Source organism: Chrysochloris asiatica, unplaced genomic scaffold, assembly GCF_000296735.1.
Source record: "Chrysochloris asiatica unplaced genomic scaffold, ChrAsi1.0 scaffold00069, whole genome shotgun sequence".
Taxonomy (NCBI): domain Eukaryota; kingdom Metazoa; phylum Chordata; class Mammalia; order Afrosoricida; family Chrysochloridae; genus Chrysochloris; species Chrysochloris asiatica.
The window spans coordinates 15,563,785-15,589,557 of record NW_006408587.1 but is presented as its reverse complement, the minus strand read 5'-3'; the positions used below and the strand labels follow the sequence as shown (position 1 = coordinate 15,589,557).

The 25,773-nt window shown below is 43.9% G+C and overlaps 2 protein-coding genes across 3 annotated transcripts in view; one reads left to right on the top strand and one right to left on the bottom strand.

Annotated features, from left to right (window-relative positions):
* INVS (inversin) overlaps nt 1-19,972 on the top strand; it is a 238,392-nt gene extending 218,420 nt beyond the window's left edge. The window contains 6 exon segments of the mRNA XM_006864745.1: nt 540-814; nt 7,484-8,171; nt 15,864-16,093; nt 16,707-16,781; nt 19,778-19,911; nt 19,913-19,972. Of these exon segments, the coding sequence (XP_006864807.1) occupies nt 540-814; nt 7,484-8,171; nt 15,864-16,093; nt 16,707-16,781; nt 19,778-19,911; nt 19,913-19,972 (1,462 nt within the window).
* Nucleotides 19,973-22,267: 2,295 nt separating this feature from the next.
* The window catches only part of TEX10 (testis expressed 10), a 55,066-nt gene continuing 51,560 nt past the window's right edge, over nt 22,268-25,773 (bottom strand). The window contains exons 13-14 of one of the 2 annotated variants that reach the window (XM_006864722.1): nt 23,649-23,802; nt 22,268-22,490 (exon numbers count right to left, since the gene is read on the bottom strand). In XM_006864722.1, the coding sequence (XP_006864784.1) occupies nt 22,377-22,490; nt 23,649-23,802 (268 nt within the window). In that variant the 3' untranslated portion in view covers nt 22,268-22,376. Of the gene's footprint in view, nt 22,491-23,648; nt 23,860-25,773 lie in introns of both variants that reach the window. The other variant, XM_006864721.1, reaches the window with a different exon arrangement.

Genomic DNA, 25,773 nt, shown 5'->3' with positions numbered 1-25,773 from the left:
GCAGTTCAAACCCACCAGCTACTCCTTGGAAACCCTATTGATGGTTGCTACAAGTCAGAACTGACTCAGTAGCACTTAACAACAACAATAACTTTATGGTTGTTGTTGTTATGTGCTGTTGGATTGGTTCCAACTCATACTGTCCCTATGTATAATCAAACAAAACACTGCCCAGTCCTGCACCATCCTCACAGTTGTTATGTTTGAGCTCATTGTTGAATCCACTGTGTCAATCCATCTTCCTCTTTTTTGCTAATCCTCTACTTTGCCTAGCATGATGCCCATCTCCAGAGACTGGCACAACCTGACAACATGAAATATGGAATTGCCTCCTAAGATTTCAGTCTCGGGACCATTTTAGCAGGTTGTTGTTCCAACTTGTAGCAACCCTGTATAGGGTTTCCAAGGAGCAGCTGGTAGGTTTGATCCACCAACCTTATGGTTAGCAGTCAGTGCTTATCCAATAATGCCACACCAGAACTTCTTTGAACAGGTCATACTCTTAATGTTCTTTCCTTCTTCTTTGACTTTGCTTCTAGGAAACGGGAGGAAGAAAGCAAGAGAAAAGAAGCAGAACAACAGAAGGGAAGGCTGAGCCCAGATACCTACAGACCTCAGGCCCATGCCTGTCTACCCAGAACCCAGGACCAGGCCAGCCAGGCCCCCAGCACACAGCCTCCACCCAACAACACAACCCCAGGCTCTAAGCAGAGAGATTCCAAAGGGTCTCCAAAAGAGTCCCCAGACAGAGCCCCCCAGAAAGAACAGTGTGTTTCCTCAGACCTGCAGGACACAGACTCCAGAAACCCAAGTGGTAGGTGCATTCTGTGTTCTCTGATGGCAACCCAGGGATTGAGGGGTCTTTGGATTAGTGTATTTAGATGTTGTTGTTAGGTGTCATCGAGTCTGTACATTTCAGATACTTATAGATATATTGGAATCCTGGTGTGACGCCGCTGTGGGATAAAGCACTGGACCACAAGGTCAGTGGTTCAAACTCACCAGGAGAAGGATAGTTTCTTGTTGTTTTTGTTTCTTCTTCCTTCCTGGAGCTCCAGGATTCCTTCCTTTACCATTTCCTTTCTGTTTGAAGAACTTCCTTTAGTCAATCTGTACCGGTAGGCAGGCTAACAACAAATTTTTCTTTGGATGAGAATGTTTTTATTTCTTCTTCATTCCTAAAGGATCGTTAAGTCAGATATAGAATTTGTAGTTGGCATTCTTTTCTTTCAGAACTTAAAAAATATTGTGCCACTTCCTTTGGGCCTCCATGGTCTCAAAAAGAAATCCACTGTCTTTCCCACGGATCGTCCTTTATAGGGAATATGACTTTTTTCTCTGGCTGCTTTCAAGATAGAGTTTTTTCTCTAGTTTTCACTAAAAAAGCTTGATTATTATGTATCTTAGCACAGATTTCTTTGAGATTATCTAGCTTAGGGCCATTTAGTATGTCAGGTTCCCCAGAGCCACCCGTAGGCTCAGTGATTTGCTAGGAGGACTCACAAGACTCAGCAGATAGCCCGACTCAGGGATTCATTTATTATAGTGAACGAATACAAAGGAAAATCAGCCAAGGAAAAGGGCAAATGGGGTGAAATCCAGAGGAAGCAAGGTACAAGCTAACGAGTGTTCTCCCAGTGGAGCCACACAGCGTGTGCTTCTCCAGCAACAAGTAGTAACAACACGTGTCCAATACTGTCTACTAAGGAAGCTCATCTGAAGTTAGGAATCAGTCACACAAGCCCCCTCTGCCTAACACAAACCAAAGTCCCAGACTCCCAGCAGGAAATCAGGTGTGCAGCTTAAACCGTGTTGTTTGCAGAGTTTAGATCCAGTGAGCCAGCTTACCATTTAGGGATTGATGGAACCCTCCCACCACTCAGGTGCCCAAATGCCAATCCCCATATGATTTGTTCTAGCCTTGCCGCTTATTTGAAACTTATTCCTCCAACAGTGAAAGACTTTAGTCATTATCTAAAATATATTTTTACCTGTTTGTTAAATCCTTGCGTACAAGAAAGCTTTTAAAAGTTCATGGGAAAATTCCATTTTCCACCAACTTTTTTAAGCCCCTTCATACATAGTTTCAGAATAGCTAGCCCAAGCCCCTAATATATAAATTAATTTACTAATTTAGAATACAGTATTTACCTACCTGTCTTTTTGGTCATTAGCCTTACAGTAAGGAGCCCTGGTGATTCAGCAGTTAAGCATTCAGCTTCGAGCTGAAAGGTTGTCACTTTAAACGTGTCCAGTGGCTCCACAGGAGAAGGACCTGGTAATCTGTTTCCATGAAGCTGACAGCCTAGAAAATCCTATGGGCAGTCCCTCTCTGTCACACGGGGTCATTGTGAGTCAGAAGTAGTCTAACACCACCATCTACCAACACGCCTAACAACAACCAACACTTGACAGGATTCCATCAGATACAGCTTGACAAAGTTGCTTAGCATTTCCTTTCATCATCACCCCCATCAGCGTGCTTATTTCGTTCATTTGCAGCCCAGTTATGTTCATTTTGAACCCTTTCAATCCTGGTTGATGTGAATTGTTCAGTGTTTGGTCTGTGAAAGAATATAATGGTTCTAAGTGTCAGAGTTGTACAAAAAGGCTTACTCAAGAGAAATGTCACTCTTCTTCATCTCTGCACCCAGTTCCCATATCCCTCTGATTTGTAGCCCTGTCCTAGTCCATCCTCATAGGTCATCCACGTCTTTAGGTTCTGATTTAGTCTTCTGTATTCCTTTTGCAGAAATGAGCATATGTACTTATAATCACATGAAGAATAGCATGTCTATGCATTTAAGAATGTTGTGTTATGTGCTGTCGAGTAGATTCTGACTCACAACTACCCTATGTACAACAGAATAAAACACTGCCCAGGTGTGTACCACCCTCACAACAGAGCCCCGCACTCTGTCAGGCACTGTGTCGGGCACTATCTTGTTTAAGGTCTTCCTCTATTGTGGTGACCCTCTGCTTTACCAAGTCTGATGTCCTTCTCTAGGAATTGATCCCTCCTAATAAGAGGGCCAAAGTACATGGAATGAAGTTCCTTACTTCTAAGGAACATTCTAGTTGTATTTCTTCTAAGACAGATTTGTTCATTCTTTTAGCTGCCTGTGGTATATTCAATATTCTTTGCCAACACCATCATTCAAAGGCATGAATCCTCCTTCAGTCTTCCTTATTCAGTGTCCACCTTTCACATGCATCTGAGACCATTGAAAATACCATTGTTTGGGTCAGGCACATTTTTGCTCTTTAACACTTTAAGAATGGTAGCATAGTGGTTATAAGTCAGGCTGCTAACCTCAAGGTCAGCAGTTCAAAACTACCAGCAGTCCCACAGAAGAAAAATGAGGCTTTCTGTTCCCATAAAGATTTGCAGCCTCGGAAACCCTGTACAGGATCACTATGAGTCAGAACCAACTCCACAGCACATAACCACCACCACCACCATTGTTGTTTTTAGGTATCCTCTAGTCGGTTCTAACTCACAGAGAGATTATGCACAACAAAACGAAATGCTGCTCAGCCCTATGCCATCCTCACAATTGTTGCTTGAGCCCATGTGTTCGTACAACTAGTTGCAGATCTTTCTCTTTTTTTGCTGGCCCTCCAGTTTACCAAGCATGGTGTTTTTCTCCAGGAACTGGACCCTCCTAACATCATATTAAAAATACAAGAGACAAAGTGTCGCCATCCTGGCTTCTAAGGAGCATTCTGGCTGCACTTCTTCCAATACAGATTTTTTGTTCTTCTAGCAGACCAGGGTGCTTTCAGTGTTCTTTTCCAACACTGTAATTCCACTGCATCAGTTCTCCTGTGGTCTTCCTTCACCATTATCCAACTTTCACATGCATATGAAACAATTGAAAATACCATGGCTTGGTCTAGGTGCACCTTGAATACCTGTAAAGGGGCCTTTTGCAGCAGATTTGCCCTAATGCAATAAATACGTCCTTTGATTTTTTCACAGCTACTCCCATGAGTGTTGAATGTGAACAATTTCAGTCTTCAATCTGGATATCTGTGTGTCTGTTTCTATGCATATTATTTCTAGTCTCTATTGTCTGTTGTTTCTCTAAGGATCCCGGTAGCATAGTGGATTACAAGCTGGGCTGGTAACCACATTCAGCAGTTGGAATCTACCATCGTTCTGCCAGAGAAAGATGAGGCTTTCTGCTCCCATAAAGATTCACAACCTCAGAAACCCTCTGCAGGGTTACTATGAGTCAGGACTGACACAACGGCACACAAACACCACCACCACCACCAATACAATGGTTTCTCTACTTTTACATCCGTCTCTTTCTCTTTTTTAATCATATTGTCTTTTTTTCTTCATATACCTGTATGTTTCTGATTGAATGCGGAACACTGGGGGAAAAAAATTGTAGCAATAGCTTGAAGCCTGATGATACTGTCTTTCTCCAGAGAAGATTTACACTGGATTCTGTCAGGCAGTTAGGAGCCCTAGAAACCAAGACTTCAATTTCCATAACTGAGATGACACAAACCTAGGCTTCCGTCCCTGCAAAAGTCAGTCTACTCTCAGTTCACCTTTTTCCTATGATAAATCCCTCCAGGGTCATAATCTCAAAGGACACTGCCCGGCAGGCCTTAGTCTTCAAGTTATTGTCAAGTGCCTTTGAGTTGGTTCCGACCCATAGAAACCCTGCATAGGGTTCTGAGGAGTGGCTGGTGAGTTTGAACTGCCAACCTTGTGGTTCACACCAACTTTGCAGTCCACAGCATTAAACCACAGCAGGAGTGAGTCTTCAAGTAGTGGCCTCCAGATCTTGGGGGACTGTTTCCTCTAGGAAGATTTAGCCCCAGATGCCTTACTCACTGCTCTCAGTTACCAGAGTCTTCTGGATCTTGGTCCCAGTCTTTTCTGGCCTAGTTAACTCTTGGATGCCTTCATATAGGTGGTTTGTGATATTTTGCCTCTGTGGTCCTCAGTAGGTGGTGGTGGTGGTGGTTATATGCCATGGAGTTCGTTCCGACTTCATGTTGTTGTTGTTGTTGTTGTTGTTGTTAGGTGCCATCGAGTCGGTACCAACTCATAGCGACCTTATGCACAGCAAAATGAAACACTGCCTGATCCTGAGCCAACCTCATTATTATTGCCATGCTTGAGCCCATTGATGCTGCCACTTTGCCAATCCCTCTTGCTGCGGGTCTTCCTCTTTTTCTCTGACCCTCCACCTTACCAAACATGATATCCTTCTCCAGTGACTGGTCCCTCCTGACAATATGTCCAAAGTATGAGAGACGAAGTTTGACCATCTTGGCCTCCAAGGAGCACTCTGGCTGCACTTCTTGCAACACAGATCTGTTGGTTCTATGGGCAGCCGATGGGATTTTCAATATTCTCCTCCAACACCATAACTCAAATTTATCAATTCATCTACAGTCTTTCTTATTCACTGTCCAGCTTTCGCATGCATATGAGGTTATTCAAAATACCATGGCTTGGGTCAGGCGCACTTTAGTCATCAAGCTGACATCTTTGCTCTTCAATACTTTAAAAAGGTCTTGTGCAGCAGATTTGCCTAATGCAATACGTTCTTTGATTGCTTGGCTGCTGCTTCCATGAGTATTGATAGTTGATCCAAGAAAAGTGAAGTCCTTGACAACTTCAATCTTTGTTGATAAGAGTGTTGTTTATTGGTCCAGTGGTGAGCATTTCTGGTTTTTTTGCATTGAGATATAACCCATACTGAAGGCTGTGCTCTTTGATCTTCATCAGTAAATATTTTAAGTCTTCTTCACTTTCAGCAAGCAAGCTTGTATCATCTACATATCGTAGGTTGTTAATGAATCTTCCGCCAATCCTGACGCCACATTTTTCTTCATATAACTCAACTTCTCAGATTATTTGCTCAGCATACAGGTTGAATAAGTATGGTGAAAGAATACAACCCTGTTGCACACGTTTCTTAATTTTAAACCATTCAGTTTTTTCCCGTGTCCTGTTCGAACAACTGCCTCTTGGTCCAGGTACAGATGCCTCATGAGCACAATTAAGTGTTCAGGAATACTCATAGTGACTCTGTATAGGGTTTTTGAGGCTGTAAATCTTTACAGGAGCAGAAAGCCTCATCTTTCTCATGTGGAATAGCTGGTAGTTTCAATCTGCTGACCCTGAGGTTAGCAGCCCGATTCATAACCACTACACTACCAGAGATTCTTGTGGTCCTCAGTAGAGTATGCCTCAATTGTGCCATTACAGAAGTTCTTCATTGTATTTTATATCCAGGAATGAAAATTTTCATTTTAAGCATTGCTGTTACCATATTGTTCTGCAAATCACATATGCCCTCTACATTTGTTTGCCAACTCTTCTCCCCTTACCACCACCCCAAGTATTTTTGTAAGCATCTCTATTCCAATTTTTTTTGCTGTAAAAAATAATTAACATAGCACATTTACAAAAATATCTCCCAGGGACAGAGAGGAGTTGGCAAACAAACGTAGAGGTGTTGCCGGCAAAAACTACATTAGTTCTTTTGAGATATATTTATTGTTTTCTCATGACTTTATTTTCCTTTTGTGAGTTTAGTTATTGTGTGTGTGTACATGCTGTCGTATTAGCTGACATTCTTGAGGGTCTGATCTTGCTGTCTGTGCAGCTGTTGTTCATGGTGGACTGTTTTCACATGTCTTTTATCATTTGGGATTGTGAGGTCATTTTCAGAATGACCCTATCTGTGCCTTATCGGTTGAGGGCATGCCATATTATGCTTACTTCTGTCAGACATTCTGGGGAATCACCATCCTGAGGCCAGTCTATAATCATTTCTCCCACAGGTTGAGAATAACTGAATACCAAACCTGTGTGAGGCACTGGGCTTTGTTTTCAGATTCTCCTGGGAGCCTGTTCCCCTTACCCAGAGCATAGACTGAAACAAACTCCCTTGTGTCCTAAAGCACACAGCAGATTTTGTTTGGGTGGTCTTTGCTTTCCCAAGTGCACTGGCTATCCCTGGAAGAGGACTGACTTCATACTGGGTCTTGGTTCAAAATCATTTCTTCGTCAGCAAGCTTTCCTTTTCTGTTCTTATAGCCGTGTCAAAGCAGCAGGTATTTACTAAGACCAAGTGCTGCCCACGCCGCCTGCCCAGGCCGCCACTGAAACAGCCCATACACAGCATCTAACGCTTGGTTTGTCTGCTTTTCTTTGGTTTGGGCCCCGGGGTCTTCGTGATTCTCTAGAAAGCATGAGAGTTTCTCATAAAGGCTGTGTGCTATGTTGCAGTCAGCGTTAGCCACTCCTTGCTGGAGAGCTTTCAGGTGGTCTTACCTACTGGAGTGCTGGGAACACGAGTGAAGAATTGTTTCCTAGTTCTCACCACATTCTCATGGTCCTACTATAGGTCACGTCTGAATATTTTATATCAACAAATGAGCAGAACTACCCTACCTTGCAAATTTTGGACAATACACATTCCTCCTTTTTTTCTTCTCTCTTCAGAAATATCCAGAGAACGTTCTAAAGGCCCATCTACCTGTGTCCACTTCCACCCCAGTGAAGGCGATGATGGAATCGGACATCCAGGTGTCTCCAGCATCCCCTCAGGTGGTGAGCAGCAGTGTGCGAAGGGGAAAGGGCCCTTGAAGCAGCCCCCCTGCATCAGGGGAGTAGGGCCTGGTGAGAAAGACCAGGGACCTGCTGGCGCAGCTGGAAGCCTTTCACAGCAGGACGGCCATGGGAAGCCCAGCAGGCTGTGTGACACGGTGCCCAGGGCCAAGCATGCCCCCCAAAGAATGCGTGTTCAAGAGCTCAGAGGAGGAAGGTGTTCCCCAGCTGGTTCTAGCCGGCCTGGCAGTGCCAAGGGGGAGGTGCCCCAGGCTGGGCAGAATCCTCTCCCCCACCATCGAACACCAAGGAACAGAGTGACGCATGACAAGCTCACAGGAGGGCTGTGCTCAGACTCTCCACAGAGCACAGAGGTGGTGAGATCGGGACCCAGGAAGCCAGGGCCTTCCACAATGTCGAAGGAGACTGAGCCACCACCTGCTCTTGTCTCTGGACAGAGTGTAAATATTGACCTTCTCCCTGTAGAACTCCGGCTGCAGATCATTCAGAGAGAAAGAAGCAGGAAAGAGCAGTTCCGCAGGAAGAACAAGGCAGCGGCAGTCATCCAGCGAGCCTGGAGAAGGTAGGACACAGGGCACCATGGCAGCGGGGTCTCGAACAGGACACCTTCTGTTCTCATTGATGTTTCCTCAGTGAAGTCGAGGTAGTGGCATGATACGGTCAGTTTTAAGAGTTGGAGTCAACCCGACAGCGTCTAACACCACACCTGACATCCACACCTGTGTGTTGTTGTTAGTTGCCGTCCAGTCAGCCCCAACTCAGCGGCATCTCCATGGACAGCAGCACAAACCGCTGGCCGAGCGTGTTTCCTCTTCACGGCAACTGTGGCTGCTGTGGGCAGTCAGTGCCCATGTCCAGCCCTCTGTCGGACAGCGTGCCCCAGTGGGTCATCCTGAGCTGGCTTGTGTGGTGCTGTGACAGTGTGGCACACAGGGTCAGTGGGGCTTCCAGACTGAGACAGACTGGGTGGTCTACCTCCAAAAGTCAGCCAATGAAAATCGTATGGGTCACGCAGGTGTAGACCCTACTAACTTACTTACATAAGCGCTGTTTAAGGTGTTTTTACAAGTTAGAAGGGAAGGCACTCAACATGGCTTGGTATAAAGGACTTGCAGCCAGTAAGCTTGCGTTTCAGATGAAGCACTAACCAGTTATCTGACTTTAGGCAGATCACATGACTTTCACAGACCGTCAGGACCCTCCCCTGTAAAGTGGGATTTGACAGTTGCTGCACCTGTCCTGTGTATACAACAGGGTGCTGGAATGAGAATACCGTATGCTTCGTAAGCTCTTAGTGCACGACACAGATGAAGTATTTTCTTTTCTTTTATCTTTACTCCTCAGGGATTAATCATACCACAGACGCCTAAACCAAAGCCTGCATACAGTGGACTGACTGATGAATTTTTTACAAAAATCTTTCTGAGCAACTACCAAGCTCAAAGCTCAGGGTGGGCACTGGGGGTGGACACAGAGGCTCTGTGGAGAGGTGGATAGTCTCTGATGGCAGAGACAAATACTTCCCGGGAGTAATTAACTGGACTGGAGGCATCTTTTGCTCAGAGCTTTTTCCTATCTCAGGCTCCTTCACATCGCAACTACCAAACCCAACCCAACCCACTGCCCTTAAGCCAGTTCCAACACAGCATCTGCATAGGACAGGGTAGAACTGCCCCATCAGGTTTCCAAGACGATCTTTATGGAAGCAGACTGTCCCATCTTTCCCCTACAGAGCACTCAGACACACTCTGTCAGGCCCACGTGGGCCCATAGGAGGACAGGCCCTACCTGACGAGTGGGACTCATGTGGCCTTCTCTGCAGACAGACTGATGAGAAACTGTCTCACTTCTGCAGTCACAGAGCAGTAAAGAGTGCAGTGGGTTCTGCATTGGGCTGCTAACCACAAGGTCAGCAGTTTGAATCCCCTAGCTGCTCCTCCAAAGAAAGATTTACAGCCTCAGAAATCCTATACGGGACACTGTGAGTTGGAACCTACTAGATAGCAAGCAGCAGCAGCTATAAGAGAAACACCACAGTTAGGAGGCTATAAGTCCAAGTTCAGGGCACTAGCTCCAGGGAAAGGCTCTCTCTGTCAGCTCCGAGGGGGCCCTGTCTCCTGGCTCCTTGGAGACCTCCATGAGGCCTGCCATTAGTCTTCACCCATCTCTGCTTGTTTAATCTCATATCTCGAGAGATTGGCTCAAGGTATGCCCTACACTAACCCTGTCTAGCCTGACAATGACAGCCCTTTCTCTAGTTATAACCACAGGCACACAGGCACACAGGCACACAGGCTAGGGCTTACAGCACAGAATGTGCGGGGCACAATTCAATCCTGAACAAAGCAAGCATATCATTGCATGCTGAGAGAACCCCTAGTTTAGAAGAGAGAGACGAAAACATGTGAGGTCCAGGGTTAGGCCTCGGGAATCATGCCAAAGACAGCCACCTTGGGGCCAGGGGATCAGTTAGGCTGACACAGATTTTGCAATGCTTCCTCTGCCTAGTCAAGTTCCTGGCAGTTTACAAACCATGCACGATCCCATTTGATCTCTGGACCATACAAGGAAGCAGTCACGACAGGGATTCATTTCCTCACTGGTCCTGGGTATGCCGATCCAGCTCTGGAAGTTGTTCACTGGAACTTGTTCCTTTCCTTATGAGGAAATCTAGTTCTGGCTGTCGCTGGAAGCAGGCTGTGTGCTCTTCATCTCAGAATAGGCTGGGTAAGAAGAGCTGCCGAGGTGGTGGGTCACACCTAGATCAAGATGTTGTCATCTTGACTATTATTACTACTACTAGTTGGCGTTTATCGGCCATTTGTGCCAAGCACTGTAACTAAGTAGTTTCATATGTTTCAATTAATCCTCACAAGAGCCCATTGAGGCTACGGTTCTTACTACATTCTACTAATGAGGAAACAGAGGTACAGAACAACAGTTCATTAACTTACCAAAGTTACAGAATTTGAAAATGTCAGCACTGAGCTTTGTGCTGAATCTACCTCTGAAGCCACCGATTGGAATGGCCATGTCTCTCCCTCCTTGGAGAGTTCTTCCAGGATGTACCTGGGCTGCCATCCCAGAAGAACTTTGTGTTAACTATCTCACCTGAAACCTGGGATTGAAACAAGCCAGCAAGGCCTACACGTCAGGCCCCACAGCTGTTCCTTAGTTAAAAATGCCTCCCCTTCACACTGCTTGTGCTTTGACTCCTTTGAAGAGTCAGAAGTTGACAGGCACTGTCAGTAAGTGTCCATAGTAGCAAATGAGCTTTCAATCATCCCTCCCAAGAACAGTGGGCTCCCAGTCTAACGTGCCCATCTGGGAAGGTAATTATACAGCCCCCCTCTGGCCGAGTCAGTGTGTAACTTCAAGGCCTAGGCATGTTGACTCCCAAAGGGCTTCTGGGACGCTTCCCATTGTAGAATGTCATGTCTGCTGACATTAAAAATACTTCTGATTGCTATATTTGTATGTATCTTCCATTTTCACAAAAGTAGTCCAACGTGTTGTCCTAGGACTGTATACGATCTAACAGCAGACTAAAGGAGCACCGAGGGAGGGGCAGGAAATGGGCTTGATGATCACAAGCTATTATTACAGGAGACAAGTCAAGATGGAGAAGAGGAGATTGGAAAACACACGGAGATGGAGTGAGCAGATGGAACTCTGGTGTTGTTACATGCTGTAGAGTGAGTTTCTACTCATAACAACACTGTGTACAACAGAATGAAACAATGTCTGATCCAGTGCCACCTCACAATTATTGCTCTGTTTGAGCGCATTATTGCAGTCGCTGTATCAAGTCCATCTCATTAAGGGTCTTCGCTGACCCTCCACTTTACCAAGCACGATGTCCTTCTCTAGGGACTGGTCCTCTTGACAACATGTCCGAAGTACGTGAGACAGTCTGACCAGCCTTGCTTCTAAGCAGCATTCAGTCTGTAGCTCTTCAAAGATAAAGTTGTCTGTTCTTTTGGCAGTCCATGTATTCTTCACCAATGCCATTATTCAAAGGCGTCACTCTCCAGTCTTCCTTATTCATGTCCAGCTTTCACACGCATGTGAGACAACTGATAAACCACAGTGTGGATCATGCACACCTTGGCCCTCAAAGTGACATCTTGGCTTTAAAGAGATCTTTGGCAGCAGATTTGTCCAATACAATATGTCTTTGATCTTGAAGAAATCAAATGATGAAACTTTGGGCCCTGAGAAAATGCAGCAGAATCTTTAAATGAAATATGAGTTTTATTATCAATCAAGACTTGACTTTTCTCAGGTAACTAAGGAAGAATGTTGTTTTGTTGTGTGCCACTGAGTTGGTTCCACTCAGAATGACCCTGAATTTCCAAGAGCAGCTGGTTGGTTTGAGCTACTGACCTTGTGGTTAGCAGTCCAGTGTTTATCCTGCAGCACCACACCAGAGGACAGGTAGGCGAACCGAAAGAGTAGCTTTGAGCTCAGGGTTGAAGGGACTATTGGACACTCGAGGACTTAGCAGACCAGAAGTGCATGTTTTCCTTGAGAATGGGGGATAGAGGATGTTCCTATGGGACACTAGGACCATCTTGTCACCTGGACACAGAACAGTCTCGATCAGGTGGAGGCTGCGCTTTCAGATTCAACAGTGCGTAATCTTGCAGTGAGTTCCCTGTCCACAATTGCATGGGAAGACTCACATCTCAGACGGAAGAAAGAGCCAGGCAACAGTCTTGCCCCCTCCCCCTCGCTCTTCTCTACCATTTGCTCTTGGACTGTGGTACCTGTTCTAGCTCAGGGAAGCCACGGTTCATCACTGTCTAGGAAAAGGGGAAGGGAGGTTGGGACTGCACCAAGCACTGCCAGGTTTCAGAAGGTGACTTCCTGTTTGGTGGATAATCAAATGGGACTCAGTCACTCCTGGGGTTGTGGGGAGCCAGCCAGGTCACATGGCTCCAGACACAGGCTGCTTGACTTGGAGGCGCCAAAGCTCATGGGTTCAGTGAGCGGTTTGGGAGCATGTAATGTTAGCAGAGTGGAACAGAAATAGGCACTTGTAAACCCAGACATCACCCGCTGCTCCTCGGTCCTCTCCTCTCCAACTCCACCCTTTAGCAGAACAGTGTTAGTGACACAACTCTTACCTTTGCCAGTCCTCATACAAGTCTCTCTGGATCCCCAGAGTGCATAGAATGCACATCAACATCCCGAGCAAGATTTGACTGTGGGGCTAGACAGCAGTGACTTTGAACTTTACCTTCTCCTGACTTTAGCTGTGTGACCTCATGCAAGTTATTCAGCCTTTCTGAGCTTTACAATGTGTACCTCATAATGTTACGTGCAGCCTTCAGCACAGGTGAAGTGCCTGGTGGAACAAGCTCTCTCATCAGTGTTGATCCTTCCACTGTGAAGCACAGCCTCCCCTGCTTCCCTCAACACACCAACCACACTGTATTCCTGCTTTCCCTGCACAAATGCCTACATGTCTGTGCATGCCAATTCTGCTGCCCAGGTTACCCTTCCTTGCTTGGTGGTTATTGTTGCTAAGTACCATCGAGTCGATTCCGACCTATAGTGACCCTGTACAGGGTTTCCAAGGAATAGCTGTTGGGTTTGAACCACCGACCTGTGGTTTGCAGTTCAGTGATGATCGTACAGCACCATAGCAGAACTCCCTTCTCCTTCTGCTTGGTAAGCTCCCCCCAAAACAAAACAAACCTACTGCCACCAAGTCGATTCTGATTACATATATGGAAGAAGATGGAAAGAATACACAGAGTCACTGTACAAATAAACAATGGTTGATGTTCAACCATTTCAAAAGGTAGCATATGATCAAGAGTCAGTGGTTCTGAAAGAAGACGTTCAAGGTTCATTGAAAGCATTGGCAAAGAGCAAGGCTATGGGAATTGATGAAATACAAATTGAAACTTTCAACAAACTGATGCAGCACTGGAGGCACTCACTCATTTATGCCAAGAAATTTGGAAGATAACTACCTGGCCAACTGACTGAAAGAAATCCGTATTTGTTTCCATTCCAAAGAAAGGTGACCCAATGGAATGAAGAAATCATTGGACAGTATCAATGATATCCCATGCAAGTAAAATTTTACTAAAAATAATGCAAAAGCCGCTGCAACCACACATTAACAGAGAACGTCCCAAGGTTCAAGCCAGATTCAGAAGAGATCATGGAATGAGGGATATCATTGTTGACGTCAGATGGATCTTGACTCAAAGCAAAGAATACCAGAAAGATATTTACCAGTGATTTATTGACTACATAAAGGCATTCTGGTAGCGTAGTGGTTACAAATCAGACTGGGAAGTGCAAAGTCAGCAGTTCAAAACTTCCAGCTGTTCCGCGGGAGAAAGATGAGGCTTTCTCCTCCTGTAAAGATTTATAGCCTCGGAAACCCTGTACAGGGTCACTATGAGTCAGAACCAACTCCACGGCACATAACAACAACAAAGGCATTCAACTGTGTAGATCATAACAAGCTATGGACAACAGTGTGAAGAATGAGTATTCTGGAACACTTAATTGTGCTCATGAGGAATCTGTATATAAGAGACCAAGAAGAGGCAGTTGTTCGAACAAGGGAACACCAAATGGTTTAAAATTAGGAAAGGCATGCATCAGGGTTGTATTCTTTCACCATACTTATTCAATCTGTATACTGAGCAAATAATCCAAGAATATGGATTACATGAAGAAAAACATGGCATCAGGATTGGAGGAAGACTCATTAATAACCTGCAATATGCAGATAATACAACCTTGCTTGTTGAAAGTGAAAAGTATTTAAAATACTTATTGATGAACATCAAAGACGAGAGTCTTTGGTATGAGTTGCAGCCCAATGTAAAGAAAACAAAAATTCTCACCACTGGACCAATAAATAACGTCAAGATAAATGGAGAAAAGATTAAATTTGTCTAAGACTTCAGTTTGCTCAGATCAACCATCAACACTCACGGAAGCAGCAGTCAAGAAATCAAATGACATATTGCATTAGGCAAATCTGCTGCACAAGACCTTTTTAAAGTGTTGAAGAGCAAAGATGTCAGCTTGAGGACTAAGGTGCACCTGACCCAAGTCAAGGTATTTTCAATAACCTGATATTGCATGCGAAAGCTGGACAGTGAATAAGGAAGATCATGGAAGAATTGATGCATTTGAGTTATGGTGTTGGAGGAGAATATTGAAAGTACCATGGTCTGCCAAAAAAACATACAGATCTGTGTTGGAGAGTGTACATCCAGAGTGCTCCTTGGAGGACAGGATGGTCAGACTTCGTCTCTCATACTTCGGACATATTGTCAGGAGGGACCAGTCCCTGGAGAAAGACATCATGTTTGGTAAGGTGGAGGGTCAGAGAAGAAGAGGAAGCTCCCCAGTGAATTGGATTGGTACAGCAGCAGCAGCTATGGGCTCAGGCATAACAACAGTTGTGAGGTTGGCCCAGGACCAGGCAGTGTTTCGTTCTGTTGTGCATAGGTTCACTGTGAGTCAGTACTGAGTCGATGGCACCTAACAACAACAATGTACACGATAGTAGAACTGTACCATTGGATTTCTAAGGCTGTAATCTTTATGGAACTAGGTGGCCATATAGTTCTCCCATGGGACAGTTGGGGGATTCAAACCGATGACCTTTTGGTTAGCAGGTAAGCACTTTACCACTGTGCCAGCAGGGCTCCTGGTAAGCTCCCACTTCACTCTTTAAAAACCCAGCTGCAGTGCCCCACTTCCTAAAGCTTTACGCCTCCACAGCTGTCATTCCAGCATCTGCTACCACATAATCTAACGTCTTGCACTTGCATGTTTCTCATACTCAACATGCTTGTTTAAACATCAGTTTATTCCACTTGTCTTGTTGTTAAGTGCCATCGAGCCGGTTCCAACTCATAGTAAACCTGTATAGGGTTTCCGAGAAGAGGCTGGTGAGTTTGAACCGCCAACCTTGCAGTTCAAACTGACCTTGCAGTCCAGCATTATTATCCTAATGCTGTACCGCAGCAGGACTCGGAGCCCCTTTAAGACAAGGACTAGTTTAGTTTAGTTTACCCAGTTCATGAAATGTTGGACTATGGAAAAATAATTCAACACTGAACATGCTGTCACTAAAATTCGGCATAAAAACTTGACGGGACCTCGCAAGAATCCAGCACATGCTCTATAGGTAGCTCCTAGAAACCTTTGATTTTCTCAGTTCTGTGATCTGGTAAGTCTGAAAGCCTCTCCCCTCCACTGTCCCCACCAGCTATCAGCTCCAGAAGCACCTTGCCCACCTTCTGCACATGAAGCAGCTCGGAGGTGGAGATGTGGACAGATGGAACAGAGAGTATATGGCCTTGATCCTTCAGGTTTGGCGAAAAGAACTGGAACTAAAGCCCCTAAAGACCATCAAAGCAGGCAGGACCACCAAGATTCCACCCAAGGGCAGCTCGAGCCTAAAGTCCACCAAGCACTCAGTGCTCAAGCAGATCTATGGTAATTCTCTTTATGGGCACCTCATAGTTTCTAAGGACCCTGGGGGAACACCATTCAGATGGGCACTTCATTTATTGCCTCTGAGGACCACGCTCTAGTAACTCTGGGTCAAAATTGGTTTCTTGAGGCATTCTGGCTTCTCAGCCCAGAGAACTCTCCAACAAGACTTTCCTCTGGGTTTGTCAATAAACATCTCACTTGAACCTTAGGTTGTTCCCTAACTTTACCCATTTCCAGAACTCCAGGCTCAAGTAGACCCTGCCTCACTTTGATTTTTCCTTTACTAAGACAGTGCAGGCTTGCCTATTTGGTAACAAAATGTCCCAGATCCAAGCAGTTCAGGAAATACTTGTTTCTGCAGATGAGCTGATGTACAGTGAAACATTTTCAGCTCTGGATAAGCTCATCCAAATAAACTCAGCAGCGAAGCCTGGCTAACTATCCCAACAGGAAAAAACCACCTGGAATCAGAGCTCTTGCAGGGCCTTGGGCATCCATGGTACACTAATTTATCTTGGTAGGCACCTGCTTATTGCTCACCAAGGAGTTTAGTTCTTGGTCTGACCACAGCTCTCATTGGTCAAAGCTCGATATCCATTTTTGGTTATTTCAGGTTGCTCTCAAGAAGGTAAAGTGCATCATTTGACACGGTCTCCAAAGGCTCCGTCCATGCTGCACCTCAGTTCAGGTAAGACAGAGGAGCTGATGGTGGGGAAGACAATGGGGGCAGCATTCCTTTTCTCTAAAGGGGGAAGGCATTGCACTGAGACAGACTGCCAGCGGTTGCCAGTGGTCATTTGATTTTAGGTATGCATGATTTTTCTCCATTTCTTGGAATGATTACATCTGTCTTCCTAAGAGGCAAATTCTTTTCAGAACCAAAGCTATTATCAGGAACACTACTGTCAGTAGAAGCAATGAATGGTAGCTACTACTGATAGCTTTTGCGTATTTGTTCACATAAAGGGAGCAGCGAAAATACTGTCATTCTTCAAAGCAGCTTGGGGGTGGAGGAGGGGTTCTGGTGCCACTTCGGTTGCACGTTGGGGTCCTTCATCTTCTTCCCCAAAATGGAGATGGACAAGTCATTCACCACAAAGTCCGGCTCTTGTCTCCCAAGTACCAGGAGAGGCCCTGACAGCAGTGTCCGGCTTTGGCTCACCTGTCCACTTGGACTCCTCCAGCAATTCAAGCAGCCCCCTTTCAGCCTCAAGCCCGTGTTGTATTCAGGGCCCTTCACTCACGTCTGCAGGAATTGTGGGTGATAAGTTCAGCGCTGTCAGCAGCTAGGACCAGTGCCAGTGTTTCTCCAGAGGTGGCTATGGCAACGTGCCCCTCCCACCCCCCATCACAGGCATCCTGCAGGCGGCCAGCTGGGAAGGCCAACAACGGCTGTCAGCGTGAACTTTAATATTCATTTCACTTTGGGAGGGAGGAGGAGGCAGAGTAATTACTGCAACTTCTCTAATAGGAATTGGGCGACTTCATGTAATATAATGAAGCCGATCTGGGAAACTTTCAAAGGAATCCAAGCCCCAAAGTTCTGTGGAAGAAAACTTGCATCTTTATACTTGTCAAAATATAAATACAGGATAAGTGGCATTTATAATCAAATTGAATACTATAAATTAGGTAGAACATTTTTTACGTTGTCTTAAAACCAAGGATATCAGAAATCTTAAAATTAAGGTGTTTATTAGGATACAAGGTTTTTGTTTAAGGGGCTCAAAGGGGACAAAGTAAACAAATTCAAAGAAATACATATGGGTTTCCTATACTTAATATTTTAATATACTTAATATTGTTTATGTTTATCCAACATAAGACCATTCTGGTTGGTTTTAAGTTGAAAACAGATAAAATAAAGACCATCTTTACCTAACTCCAAAATTGGGAGACAGGTTTTTGTTAGACCCACTACTCCCACCCAATGAATAAGGCTGACAGACAGAACTACTGTTTTATACAGAAAGCATGTCTATATAAGAAAATAATTTCCACGAAATCGGCATGACTTAAGATACACACTAAATTGAAACGAAAAGGTTGACATTAACTTCGGTCTCCACCGTAAGTAAAAAATGATTTACTTTCCCCTTTGAGAAGGCTATGGGGACTAGGAGCTTCTGTTTTTCTTCGCTCTCTGTTCCGTTTTAGAGAAGAGAGGCACATGTGGGTGCTCAAAGATTTGATGAGTGAATGAATATTGTCGTTCCCATCCTCTAAAACAAGGAAGAAAACCTAAGGCCTCAGCCTTTTAAAAAGAATGGTTAGCAAATGACGGCCCTTCGGTCTGGCTCTCCACTCAGGTCTGTAGCTCTCACGTCTTGAGCAGCACTGTATTGATCAGGCATTTGGGAGACTGCCTTTGTCTTCAGTCTTCTCCACCCACAGAGAATGTCAGCGTAGTAATGATCCGAGAGCCTCATCGATACATGATATTAAAGCTAAACAGAAAACCTACTGCCATTAGTTGCCACTCATAGCAACCCGGGTAGGGTTTTCAAGGCTATAAATCTTTAAGGAGCAGAAAACCTCCTTTTTCTCCTGCTGGTGGATTCAAACTGCTGACCTTGCAGTTACCAGCCTAATGAGGTACTCACTACTCACAAGGGCTCCATGAGATATATGTATAAAATATATATGTATGTATTAACCTGAACCTCTAAAAATATAAGAACCCCCTTTAAAATTTCCATTCCAATGGACTAGCCATGGATTTCTGTCCCTCTGCAGATGACACCTCAAGATTATAAAGGCAGCCAAAAATATGTCAGAGTTCCAAAACAGTGGGTGACTTAAAAAGAATTCAAGTGACAAACTAGAAAGAATTAAGACGAGGGGTTTTAAAAGTTCATGGAAAAAATGCATTATCTTTTCATTACTTTTTTTCCATGCACTTTTTGAAGCCCCCTCCTATGTTGGTTACTTTTTGAAAGTATTCACCCTTCATATTTGCTGATTTGTTCCTAACACTTAGGAGTACTCAGGAAGCAGTATGGCCTCAGCAAAGTCTCTGCACAAAATGAGGTCTTGGTGTTCTCTATCAATCAGAGGGTTGACTTCGTCACTGATTCCCAACATTAGTTTGTAAGTTCAAAGCTCTAGAAAGGTTTCAAGAAATCCATTTTAAATCAGATACACCTATATTAGTCCATCATTCTTGAGGATCTAAATAGTGTTTAAGTGAACCTATTTTCTTTCTGTAATGAACTTTCAGAAACTGTGTCAGACATGTTAAAAAGTAGATGTGTGTACTGTATGAGACACATCCAAAGAGATCATCCTTTTTCCAGACTGAAAAGCCTAGCTTCCAGTTCTAGCTCAAGTGCCTTTATCCTCCAAATTAAGCCTCTTCCTTAAAAGATGCCACTTATCTTTGAGATGATGGAAAATATAAGGTCAGTTAAGTCATCCTACAGCACTGTGGGATAAGCACTGGATTGCTAACCATAAGGTTAATGGTTCAAACCCACCAGCACGCCACTCCTTGAAAGCCCTATCTAGGTTCATCACTGAGTCAGAACCAACAGGAGGGCACTAACCAACAGCTGCCGTGCACTAGGTATCACCTGCTTAGGTTCAGGCCAGCCAGAACCCCGACCCTCTATATCCTCACCACCAGGGACCGCTTCCCTTCTGCCTCGTAACTAACCGTGAGACTGTCTCTCTTGTGTTTACCAGTGAGCAGCCTGCAGTGTATACACCTCCATGAGAACAGTGGAAGATCCAGAAACTTTTCTTATAACCTGCAGTCAACTACACAATCAAAAAGCAAAACAAAGCTGCGAGTGCCTACTTCAGAAGACTGTGTTCGGGGGAGCTGGAAAAGCTAGTACAGAGTTCAAATTCTCTGATTCTCTTTATTGTCATGGATAAACTTTAATATCAATGTCTGAAGGCTTGTTAGCCTGAAAACATGGTTAAGAGCGGAAAGGTGTCAGAACCGGCTGTCTTCACAATAAGCACTGTATCGTAGGCCATCTAGCCAGTACTCCAGGAGCCTATCAGTGTGTCTTCTCAACAGTCAGTATGCTGGAAATACTATAAATGAACCGTAAAGTCTAAGCCAATCAGGGCTGGTGGCTAGGATTTCCACCAGCTAGCTGACACAGCCTGGTTACTTGCCTCCAGGGAAGAACTCTGTGAGGTGGGCGGACACCTGACCCACACAGCAGCCGTCACTTCACTAGCAGCTCTTCAGACAACAATGTGTACAGATAGCACCTTTTTGTTGTTACTCCATTATTGGTTTTACATTTCAGACAAGTATCATGACTGTGTTGCTCTTAAAACCGATCCATAGATCAGATGCACTCTGTTGATTCCGGACATCGTGCAGTTCCCGTTACCCTCTGCCATGCAGGATGTATGGTTTTCCCAACACCAGCAGCACCACCACCACGAGCACCAGCAGCAGCAAATTGAACAGGGCTGACTACAGACAGACCTTTCACACAGCAAGGTCCACCTTCAGGCCTCAGCATTCCACTTGTATTGTCTACATAGTTGAGCAATCTTGTCAAAATGCCATTCCTATTATCAATATATATCTGGTTAAAATAAAATCCAGTGATTGGTCACCTGACATTTTCATACTTTTGAAGAGTGAGGCTGCTTAGGGAATGTAGACAGGAGACACACTGACACTCTAGACACACAAATAAGTAGAGGTTTGCTTCCATTTTCCTAAGATCAGTGACATCTCTGCTGACAAGAAATTACTGTTGTGTTGTCATGTCAGTTCTAGCAGCTGGTGGGTTTGAACTACCAACCTTGTGGTTAACAGTCCCATGTTTATTCAGCACCACACCAGAACTCCAACAGCAATATATGAGGGGGTAAGTCAAAAAGTATTGCAACAAAAAATCAGCGAAACCTTTATTGAACAAAAAGATCAAAGTGTGAAACTATTATTTTTTGACATAGCCTCCATCTACGACTGCACAGCACATCACTACCACCATCAGGTCTGTATACTTCTGAAGGCAGTATTTTTGCATCTCGCCCCCCCCCCCCAAAATTCTGTGCTCTTTGATTTACATGTCAAAACATTATTTTGGGCATCCTTGAGGGATTCAAACGGCCTTTTTTAAATGTTGAGTTTGGGGAACAAAAAGAAGTCTGAAGGGGCAAGATCAGGCCTTTAGGGAGGATGGGGGAAGGCGGCTTCCTTCCAGAAGAAACCCTAATAGGACAGCCCTGGCTATACCTTTGAATGAGTAGATGCATCGTGATGGGAAAAAAATTCCTCAGTGCAACCTTCCTGGCCTTTCTCACCAGTGCATCTTTCCATTTTCCTAGAGCTTCTTCATAATACACCACCCCCAAGGTTGTCCTGTGTTCTTCAAGAAAGTCTATCCTGAAAATAGTAGCCATAACCTTGACTTGACTTGTCTTGAATGTAGTTGTGTTACTGAGACAATTTGTCTGTAGCTATCCACTGATTGCAAAGATGTCATGGCAAGTGGGTGATAAGATCAGGCCCCACTGCATGAGGAGACACTTGTGAAGGACCACACAGGGTCTGTCTCTAAGGAGTCGCGCATGTGAGGGGCACAATAACATACCTAGATTCTGGCACCCCACCAGAGTAGTTCAATTTCACCCACAGCTGATCAACTCAACACGTATTGCAAAACTTTCACATCAAACGGTTGTCTAATTTAAAAAAACAAAAACAAAACAAAACAAAAAAACCCACACTAGGATCTTTAGTGGAAAAGTCATTTTTTTACAGTAAAAATTATCCAGATAGACCAATCACCACTGAGATATAAGAAAATCAAAACCAACTACAACACTGTTGAAATCTACCTGGATGGAGGGCAGATAATAACAAACTCCACAGCAAGATGGCAATCCTGATGGATAAGAACAAACATCCCTCCACCCCTCAAACAAAAACTGTCTGAGTAGAGTAGAACTGAGAATGAGAATACAACAAATCAAATGAGGTTTGCCTAGATGAGATCACAAAGATGTAGCTAATTTCTTGGTAAATAGATACCGTTACTATCTATTTTATAAATACTTAGCTCCTAGAAAAACCAAAGTACATTATCCACTGTAACCATATTATCATGTGCTCCTCCCTCCCGGAGAGTGTGCCTACCCACCCAGCAGAACTCCAGTGTTACTTTTCTACTTCAGTTCAAAGGAAGGTTCATAAACAACTTCTTTAAAAGTTCAGCTTTAATGACAAACATTCATTCTATCAGTGTCTCTTCAAAATTACAGGCATGAATAAACAACTTCAAATAGGAGGTACCATGGTGTCTCTTCAATATACTGTACTCAATGCACCAGGCCCCTGAGGATGCCCAGTGAGGTACACGTTGAAGCAGTAATGTAAATCTGTCAGCCACTGTTCCTGAACGCCTCCACTCTTCAACGTCTGAAGAGAAAAAAAAGTGATTTGAAAATTGTAGCAACATCACTATACTACATGACATTTTCCACATCCTAACATGAGCTCTTCTCAGAGCTTTGGCCAACAACATCTCCATCTACAAGTCATCACAGGCGTGTTCTTCCACAGGCAGTGTGGAAATTCCTAGTTATATTGTTAAGTACAAGTACCACCACCAGCTTCTTGGGGGGCTCTATTCCCTTCCCCATATCCTATGGATTAATATAATATTTCCACCAAGCATTTCTAAACCCCAAACCTTCATTCCTTGGCGTTCTAGTATCTCAGGATCTTTATGAAATCAAGAGTTGCATTAATATCTACAGGGCTGACTGACAATTTACTAATTTCTTACTTAAGGAGATGGGCTGATTCAATCTGGGAAAAAGCCAAAATCTTGACTTCTATGATTTCTGAAGTATCATCCTACTGCCCTTTCTATTCCTCCAGCATATTGCTGTTTACCTCCAGTAATCCCACAAACACCTATACAAAAAGCTTCTTTAACTTTTCCAAACCAAAAGCACCAAAGGAACTAGACACAAGAGAGCTAAGCCCCACACAATACCCACAACTGAAAGCAGAAAGCGAGCCATTATACAAATTTCAAGTCTGCAGCTTCCTTCATTCTCTGACTCTTCAATGACTAGAAATTGACATAAAGTTTATTCTTGCTCAAAAATCTCCTTATGCTAGCTAAGATTTATTGAACACCAGATACACTAAAAACTACCTTGGAATTCACTAAAACCCAATGAGGTTGGCATTATTCCTATTTTTATCCATAGGAAAACAAGCTCAGGTAAAATAAGTTGCCAAATATCAGAATCTAAGTAGGAGTCCCTCTGATGTCTGCATCTTTTTTCCAACTAGGTAAGCTATTTGCCACCTTAATTCAATATTTTAAAAGCTCTTATTACTGATTTTATTTTTTATATGGAAAACATTTCCCTGGTTCACTGACAATCAGGGTACTGGACAGCAGAGGGAACCCTGAGAAATCATCACACTGAGCTTGATTACAAGGAGTCAGTCAATGTATGGGAATCCGATCCCCACAACATCATACTGCCCCCCCCACACCCCTCCCAGGAAGCTTTTCTGGTACCAACAGCATGGAAACCCAAACAATATGGCTCTTACTGTGATATTCCTGATGATCTGCTGTACTAAGATGGCATTGGTCAACATGTGCGTCCTCAGGGGTGCATGCTGTAGCAGCAGGCGAAGCAGCTGGCCCACAACAGGCAGTTCCTTAGGCCCTGCTCTGTTCACCCGCAGGCTCTGCAGCATCAACCTGAGAACTCGAGGCAGCACAGCCAGGATGGAGACACAGGCCCCCCAGAGCTTATCCCTGTAACAGCAAAGATGGAAACAAATCAGTGAGACCAGCATGCGCAAGACAAGTGCCCCTCCTCCCCACATCCCCAAAAGAAAATGTCCACGTAAAAAACATGGCACTTTTAAATAAAGTATCACAAACCACAACTAATAAGAACTGGGTTTCATCAGAACTACATAAACAAATCCACTGAAACAAGCTGACTGCCTTCTATCTTATGGGTTCTAGAAAGTCCAACAAGACATTCTTGAAGCCCTAGTGATGATACATAACACAGATTTAGCCAGAGAGCAAAATGATCGATCTATGCATATCCTCTGCTATCTGTGACTGTACAATATCCAACTATCTACTATATAAAGCCAAACACAGCAGAAGAGTAAGAATGAATACTCCACTGATAAAATAGGAAGGAAAAAAATTTCACGAAACTCTAAGCCTATGAACTTGATTAGCGAACCTCTTCTAGTTCTCAGAATAGAGTAGATTTGCTGAGACAGATGTCTTCACCAATAATCAAAATGGACTTTAGGTACTATCCCTATGACTAAGCTCAAGGAAGTCCAAAGATAATAAATCCACAATTCAGTATGCAGCATTCTCTTGGTACCTTTATAAAACATGTGCAAATGTGCTTATAGAGAGACGTGGACTCATATCTCATCAGATCCCATTCTAGAAGAGTGACAATTAAATAAAGCATATTCATCTAAGGGAGTCTGTATCAAGTTAGTCTAAGATTTTGTACCAGAAGCATATAACCCTCCAGATCCCAAACCTCTCTCAAACACTATATGCCCATCCGACACTCCCAACACCACACAGAGCAATAGCATCAATGGTGAACACTGAATCCATTCCAGATCAACCAGATTGTTTAAGCTGTGGAGACTTTATTGACTTTCTTGACTGATGCAGAGCTAGGCTGTGTAGCCATGTGCAAGGGGAGAAGAAAAAACCAGACTGTAGACACAGCCAATAATGAGGCTAACACACAGAGACACAAGGCTATCCAACTGAGAAAAAAAAGAAAAGGACGGGGGCAACAATGGCTATGGTTCCTGCTGGCTTTATCCCTAGTTCCAGTGACTAATAATGCCCTGGGAGTTTACATGTTACTATTAGAATGGTCCAATATATTCATTTTCTACTTTAATTTTAATGGATTTAAAGTCATTCCTAACCAAAACTTTGCTAAAAGAGCTACTGGTTTCAAAAAGTCAAAATCCAAAACAGATGAAACTTCTAGGGGCCCAAACTACCAGAACTTCTGTAAAGGTAGCCAACAGAGGTACAGAAGTGGATGTTTGCTTTTAGGGTTTTCAAGTCACCAGTTGGAAGTTGAAGAACAAGCCCTGTGTGGGAACCAGGAGCTAGAACTGAGCTCTCTGCATATATATAACTGAAACACAGATATGTTTCATATAAAAGAAAACACAGATATGAAATTGTTCCCCAGTGAATCTCCAAATGGCTCCATAACTCCCCACAAAAGACACAATCAGAAAGACCCAAAACACAAGCTAGTTCAACCTAATGAAAAACAATCCTCACAACGCTACCTGCGTTGAATATAAAGCAGAATTCTCACACCAGAAAAAAAACGAAAAAACAGAACTGACGAAGTTTAAAGTTAACACCAATAAATCAAGAAGAATGAAGAGCCAACTGAAAATCCAAGATATATAGCTAAACAAACAAAACCAATACTATGGCTTATAAAAGAAACTCAATAGGAGTTAAATGATCTCCACTAAAAGCAATGGTTTTGCCAGTTAAACACTAGAGTGAAAATCACAAGGTGGGCAGTTTGAGCCCACCACTTGCTCTGGAGGAGAAAGATTGAAGTTTTCTGCTCCTGCAGAGACTTAGAGCATCAGAAACCCTACACAGGGTTGCTTTAAGTTGGAACCAACTCGATGGCAT